This window comes from Octopus bimaculoides, chromosome 14 (assembly GCF_046866305.1).
Source record: "Octopus bimaculoides isolate indiv1 chromosome 14, ASM4686630v1, whole genome shotgun sequence".
Classification (NCBI taxonomy): Eukaryota; Metazoa; Mollusca; class Cephalopoda; order Octopoda; family Octopodidae; genus Octopus; species Octopus bimaculoides.
Genome location: NC_142941.1, coordinates 11,205,388 through 11,212,887, shown reverse-complemented (window position 1 = coordinate 11,212,887; position 7,500 = coordinate 11,205,388). Strand labels below are relative to the sequence as shown.

General features: G+C 35.3%; 1 protein-coding gene across 1 annotated transcript in view; it reads left to right on the top strand.

Moving 5' to 3' along the window:
- Positions 1-7,500, top strand: part of LOC106874842 (uncharacterized) — a 169,701-nt gene that overhangs the window by 84,203 nt on the left and 77,998 nt on the right. The window contains 4 exon segments of the mRNA XM_089362299.1: positions 2,196-2,259; positions 3,120-3,141; positions 4,310-4,372; positions 6,351-7,500. The exon segment at positions 6,351-7,500 is cut by the window's right edge and continues 3,016 nt beyond it. Coding sequence (XP_089218425.1) covers positions 2,196-2,259; positions 3,120-3,141; positions 4,310-4,372; positions 6,351-7,500 — 1,299 coding nt within the window.

Genomic DNA, 7,500 nt, shown 5'->3' with positions numbered 1-7,500 from the left:
ATAATTTGAACACTTGGATCACATACATAAAACCATATGAATAAAATTCTATTTTTTTAAATGACTTACATAGCTTTCGATGAGAAAGTAAAAGATTGGATGTGCATGACACTGCATTAAGATTGAATGCATGGTGTGAGGCATGTATTTTTGACAGTTCATATTTCTATTCTACTAAATCTCAGATGGAGGGTCTCTATCTTTAGCCCTCACTGTACCTCTTTTACCCAGGGAATTGAAAAATAACTGAGAGAAGTTTAGCTGTGATTGCTTTATTTATATATATTTTATAATGCAATTATTGAATAGTAGCTTTTTGTTACAGATTTAATATGGATTTGTTATTAGTTTGCTACATTTCTTATGACTAAATTGATTAGGAAGTGTTTGTAACTTGTTGCAGAATAGACATTTGTGAACACACTGAAATATTATTCCTCAAAATATGATTGGTTGTCAAAACATAATAATAATAATGATAATGTTAAGTTATGGGTCATGAGGAAAGTAGTGGTGATACCAGGGGTAATTGGAACGTTAGGAGCAGTTTCAAGGGCTTTGAAAAACATGTTAAGAATATTTGAGCTGCTGTCAGCAGGCACAAAGTGATCCAGAAGACAGCCTTGTTGGGTACAGATCGCATTCTAAGGAGACTATTGTCTCTTTGAGTCACAGGAGAAGGCATTACTTGAAACCTTTGGTGATTTGTTGTTGCCTGCTTTCAAGTAAAGAATAACTGAGAACTATCCGAGAGTCTTTCAGAATAACAACGACAATAACAATAATAATAATAATGATAATGATAATGATAATGATAATAATAATAATAATAATAATAATAATAATAATAATAATAATAATAATAAAAACATTAGACAAAGTCTTACACTTTCATCTATTGTTAGATGCAGAACATGACATGTCTGTTTATTAATTAATATTTTCACATCTCAGTATTGTATATATATAAAACAAGGAGGTCATTACTGTGTATTATTCTTAGTATTGATGAAAAATCCAATATTGTGAAGATCTTTTTTTTTATGAAATTTCAGTAAGTCCTATATAGCTTTGGACTTCACTGTTCAATACTCTATCTTTTCTTCTAAACTTCCTTATTGATATAAACTATGTGTTATCTTTTATCATATGTATAAAATACACAATAGCAAAGTGGCGGACGTTGTAAATGTAGTCTTAGTATTGGTGAAAAATTCAATATTGTGAAGATCTTTGTTTAAATGGATTTTCAATTTGTTCTATATTGTTTTTGGTTTCACTGTTATCCAACACTGTACCCTTTCAATTAATCTTCAACACTGTCTTAGTGATCCTAATTAAGTTTCATCTTTTATCATATGTATAAAACACACAACAGCTCGAGAGTGGTTGTATCTAGTCATAGTGTAAGGATAAAAATTCAATATCGTGAAAATCTTTTTGTAAATGGATTTTCAGTAAGCCCCATATAGTTTTGGGGTTTGATTTGACCTTTATCCAATGCGCTGCCCTTTTTGCTCATGAAGGCACATGGCCTACTGGTTAGGATGTTGCACACACGATCACAAGATCATGGCTTCAATTCCTGGACTGGGTAGTGTATTATGTTCTTGAACAAAACACTTTATTTTTTGTTGCTTTCCAATAGCTTTAAAATATGATGTACAGGAAATATTGTTTTGATGGGTCGATGCCAGTGCCATCTGACTGGCTCCCATGCCATTGACATGTAAAATGCACCCACTACACTCTTGGAGTGGTTGCCATTAGGAAGGGCATCCAGCTGTAGAAACTTTGCCATATCAGATTGGAGCCTGGTGCAGCCTACTGGCTTGCCAGTCTGCAGTCAAACCGTCCAACCCATGCCAGCATGGAAAACGGACGTTAAAAGATGATGATGGTGGTGGTGGTGGTGGTAGAAGGAGTGAGCTGATGTACCACACAAACAGTTGACCCTTACAAACAAATCATTTGTGTATATCATTCAGCAAGAAATTGCTGAACCCTCGTCTGTCAGGATATCCCACCACTGGTGGTCCCCTTTCTGCTAATCTTCCCCTCTGCCTTATTGATACTAATTATTATGTATTATCTTTCTATAACATTAATCAAAACTGCTTATTCATTTATCTAATCAATTTTCTATTTTCCTTATCATGTGTCTCCTACGAAATATCTTACGTCTGACACATCAGACCGAACAGACAAGTTCCTATGATTCAAAACGAACTCGGTCAGCTAAAGTTCCCGCTGGTAAAGGTAAATAGCTTGTTGTTTTTTATACTTTATTTTTCTATTACTACTGTTACACTCTCCTACCATTTTCTCTTTTCATCCTTTCCCCATTTTCTCCTCATGTATGTATATGTATGCATAAATGTATGATAGTGTGTGTGTAGTAGCAGACCTTGGAGCAAGCTGGGAGTCACGGGTAACCAAAAACGGTTGCAAACAGCAACAAAAGAGCATTAACCAACACATTAAGCAAACAATCAATTAGTTAATTGATTAGATGATTAGATATCTAACCAGTTGACTGATAATAAAGAAGTGAAGCTGGACCTGTGTGTGTGTCATTATTATTGGCATAAGAACTTTCCCAAGACACAAAATATTTATCTATGGATATATATATATATATTTCACCATGTTGGACCACTGAACTCAACACGTTTTTTTTTTTTCCCATTCTCTCTCTATTTGTTTCCTTTTATTCCTTTCTGATAAAGAGCGTAGGCTCGAAACGTAAAAGACTTTTACATTTTTCCCAAGCATCAAACTAATACATTTGCTTGTTGTTCCTACACCTGTCTTTGTCTTTGTCTTATTATAAATTTCAACTATATACCTGTGTGTGTATGTGTGCATGCGTGCATGTGATTGGTCCATGCCTATAGTAGCAGACACTTGCTCAAGCTACTGTGCAGTGGGACTGAACCAGAAACCATCTGGTTGCAATGTGAGGTTCTTCTTCACACATATATACACACATATACACATTACATGAATTGTCTTTGTCAAATTAAATATTCTACAATTCCAGAATATACGCTAAACAATGTACTATTCTGCTATTCTTATATTCTAATATTCCATTATATTTTCATTAATATTTTCAGAAACACTTCCAGAATCTGGCGGGTAAGCTTTCTTTCTCTTCTTTATTATTATTGTCATTATTGTCTATGCTCCATTTTATATCAATACCAGATTTAGATTAGTTTATCATGTATTGTTCAGTATATTTTATATAAGGGTTCTGTTTGCTGTTGTTCTTAGTGTCACTACTTAGAATTACTATTATTTCTATCATGTGAGAGTATAATTAATACTCTCCACCCATTTATTGCACTTGGTAATGTAATTGCCATGCAATGAAAAAACACTAGTGTAACAATAATTAGGTATTCTTCCAGCAGTATATTGGATAGATATTATCCCTTAGTTGGTTGGATTCATAACCTCTAACTTTCTTGGATTTATAATTGAATGAGGACTATTTATTATTACTACTTATTTCTATATAAAATATCTTTGCATTGTGTATAATATTGCTTATGAGAGTGAGTACATTTGAGTATAATATAATAGACCCTCAAAATGAATACTGCTGGTAAAATGGAGTTGATAAAGATAGACTCATCACTGAAGGACATACCTATCCCACCTAAAGACACATATATTGTTATTATTGTCCTTTTAGTAAACAAATAAACAAGTAAATTGACATAATACAATGTCTGCAAGTTGATGAGTACCACCTATTAATCCCCTCCATTTTTTATTGCTGTATATATATATACATATATATATATATATATATATATATATATATATATATATATATATATATATATACATATATACACAAATTTTTTTTATTCTCTCTCTGTTTATTTCCTTGTGTTACTTTCTGTTGAAGAGCATAGGCTCGAAACATAAAAGACTTTCTCGCCTTCCTGAGCGTCAAACAAATACACCTGCTTGTTGTTTATGCACCTGTCATTGTCTTTTATTTTTCTGTAAATTTCAACTATATATATATATATATATATATATATATATATATTTGAAAACATTAATAGAAATGGCTTTTCTGATAATCTTTCCACTTTCATAATTATATGTTTGTAAGTTATAAACATCCAATTATTAAAGTGGAAAAATTATCACAAAAGTCATTTTTATTCACTTTTTTTTCAAATATACAATACTATACCAATATATATATATATATATATATATATATATATATATATATATATATATATATATATATATGTATTCTCATTTCCAATATATCTGACAGATGTCCGACGCCAGGCTGTAGTGGTCAAGGTCACATTACAGGAAAACATGCCCGGCATCGAACGTAAGTATTACCATGTTCCCTTCTTAGTGTTGGTTTTGGTTGCAACTGCTGTTAATAAATAACGTCGCATTCGGGTTTTCCAAAGGGTCTGGAGTGAGCAACAGGTATGCCTGTCCTAGTTATTTATTAATTAACCCTTTAGCATTCGGATTACTCTGTCAGGTATAATGCTTACTGTCCCTTCTTTCATAGCTTAAAGATTTCAATGATGTCATCATTATCATCATTATTGTTTGACGTCAGTTTTCCATGGAGATGTAATCCGGGAGCTGTCCAGACTCCAGTTGTCTTTTGTGGCATGGTTTCTATAACTGGATGGCCTTCTTAATGCCATACTCTTCACAGAGTGTCTTGGGTGCTTTTTACATGCCACCAGCGTGGGTGCATTTATGCAGCAGCAGCACAAGTGCATTTTTTATGGCATAATATTGTAGGGTAAGTGTAAAAGGCTGAATTAGGCTGTTTACATTATTTATATTCGACGGATATTTGTCCTCATCTTGTTTGTTGTTAACACAACATTTCGGCTTATATACCCTCCAGCCTTCTTCAGATGTCTTGGGGAAATTTCAAACTTGGGTTCTCATTCCTAAGGTATTTTTCGATATTATCATTATTATTATTACTATTGTTGTTGTTGTTGTTGTTATTGTTCAGGTCACTACTTGGAATCAAACTCAGAATCTTGGTGTTAGTAGCCTGCGCTCTTAACCACTATGCCATATGTCCGTGGGCATATGTAAATAATGTAAATAATGTAAATAATGTACATAATTCCTCATCTCTTAAATATAGAACTGAATTAGGCTGGTTTGAATATAAAATGGACAGAAAATCTGGGCCACATATTACTGGTTTAAATACTAAGGGGTTAAATCACTGCTCACTCATCAGAGAGGCCTTAAAAACTTAACAAAGTGATGGGAGCAATTATATAACAAAGGTAGAGCATAATTTGCTATGTATGTCACTAGCACAGCAGTCACTGCTTTTTCCGGCCATTTTGGTGTCTATCATTGAAAAGGCCAACTCAGGCTGAAATCACATGATCTGGTAGTCCAAGTGGGGGGAGGAGTAGCCGTGATTGTCTGCCAGTGGCGATAGCTATGATGTACTTTTATGCATGTTGAATAACAATTTAACAACTTTCTTAAATTTAAAGAAAGGCAAGAATATGAAGTGTTAGCAAATTTTGTATTCAACGACATGTGAGAAAATCTTATCCATATGGCAGTGAGCTGGCAGAACTGTTAGCATGCTTGGCAAAATGCTTTGCAGTATTCTCTCTATCTTTATGTTCTCGGTTCAAATTCTGCCAATGTCGACTTTGCCTTTCTTTTTATTTTATTTATTTCCTATTTATTTTATTTTATTATATATGTGTGTATATATATATATATATATATATATAATAACTAGATGGTTTAGTTTTGGACCGCAGGCCCACTTAACCTTCCATCTATAATAACTAAATGGTAAATGTTTTTATTTTTCATTCCTTTCGAAATTTTATCCCTAATAGTGATTTGGAACTTAGCCGTTCTTTCTAGCGTGAGGGAATCCTATGATGGATACCTCTTATGTGTTTAAATGTACACTATATAGAAAAATTTAATAAGTAAATACTCTAAAAAAAATACAAAGTAATAATTATTAAATAATTATTTTAATAATTATTACTTTGTATTTTTATTATAGTTCTTTTTAGAGTATTTACTTACTAATTTTTTTCTATGTGACTGTGGATTTTCATGGATGAGTTCAAGAATTGTGGTTCTTTTCTCTAAATTATATATTTATATTATTATATACTGTGAAACTTAATTTAATTTTAATTTTGATAAATTAAATTAAATTGAATTTTTATCTGTAAATTTGGATTTTCATCCCTAATATTATTAGCATAATATATATATATATATATGTGTGTATGTATATATATATGTATATTTATAATTTTTCTTTTGCAATTTTCCAGTGTTCAAGCATGTCCGATCGCTGCAGCAGCAAAAAAGCGGAAACTCGAAAAAGAAGAAGAAGAAGAGGAAGAAGCCGCTCATCATTCCGTAAAGCGGAGTCGTAAACGGCAGCAGACATCAGCAACAGTGACAGCTACGACAGCATCGTCAACAGCAGCAGCAGCAGCAACAGCAACATCAACAACAACAACAGCAACAACAACTACTAGTACTACGACATCAGCAGCAGCAGGGAAAAGCAGCACATCACGGACGAGTGAAGAGGACGATGACGAAGAGGAGGAGGAGGAAGACGAAGAGGGAGTGGAAGAAGAAGAAGAGGAGGAGGAGGAGGAAGAGGAAGAAGCCGGAGAAGAAGAAGGAGGAGGAGGAGAAGAAGAAAGAGGCGTAGGGAGAGGGGAGGGGGAAAGGAAGAAAGCCGAAACAGCTATGACAGAGGGTGAGGCTGCTTCCGAAGGAAAGGAAAAGAACAAGGCGAAACACACTGCCAGTGGTGGTGGCGATGGCGGTGGTGGTGGTGGCGGTGGCAGTGGTGGCGGTGGCAGTGGCGGTAGCAGTAGTGGTAGCGGCCGCTCAAAGGACAAACCTCTCTCGGCTCTTTCGACATCTTCTGCGTCGTCTACGTCTACATCGGCATCGAGTTTGACTTCTTCGAAAGCGAGCATCGCTAAAGACAGTCACAGTAAGGCAACGCCCACTACTAGCGAAAGCACCGAAGACACCAAAGGAAACGTAACAGCAGCATCGACAGCAGCAACGGCTCCTGCCACCACTTCCATTTCTACTTCTGCTGCGAGCACTATAAATACCGAGGCCAGCTGCAGCAATGATAAAACGCCACTCGGGTTAGGGTTTGGCCTTGGGCTTCAACTCGGCCTAGGTCTTGGACTCGATGTGAATGTTTCCACTGCTGCTTCTTCAGAGGTAACTTCCACTGCAGTTTCCGCAGTGACCGCGGCCACTCTGGCCGTATCTACAAAGCTGTTATCGTGCAGTAACAGCAGCAGTGGTAGTGGTGGTGGTGGTGCTGTTGGTGGTGGCAGTCAAGTGAGCGGAGCATCGACAGCCACGGCGGAGATCGATGACGAACAGAAATGCTTCCAGGAGGCTGAGCGAGCGCTACGCAGTTTGTCAGGGGAGTACGATGAA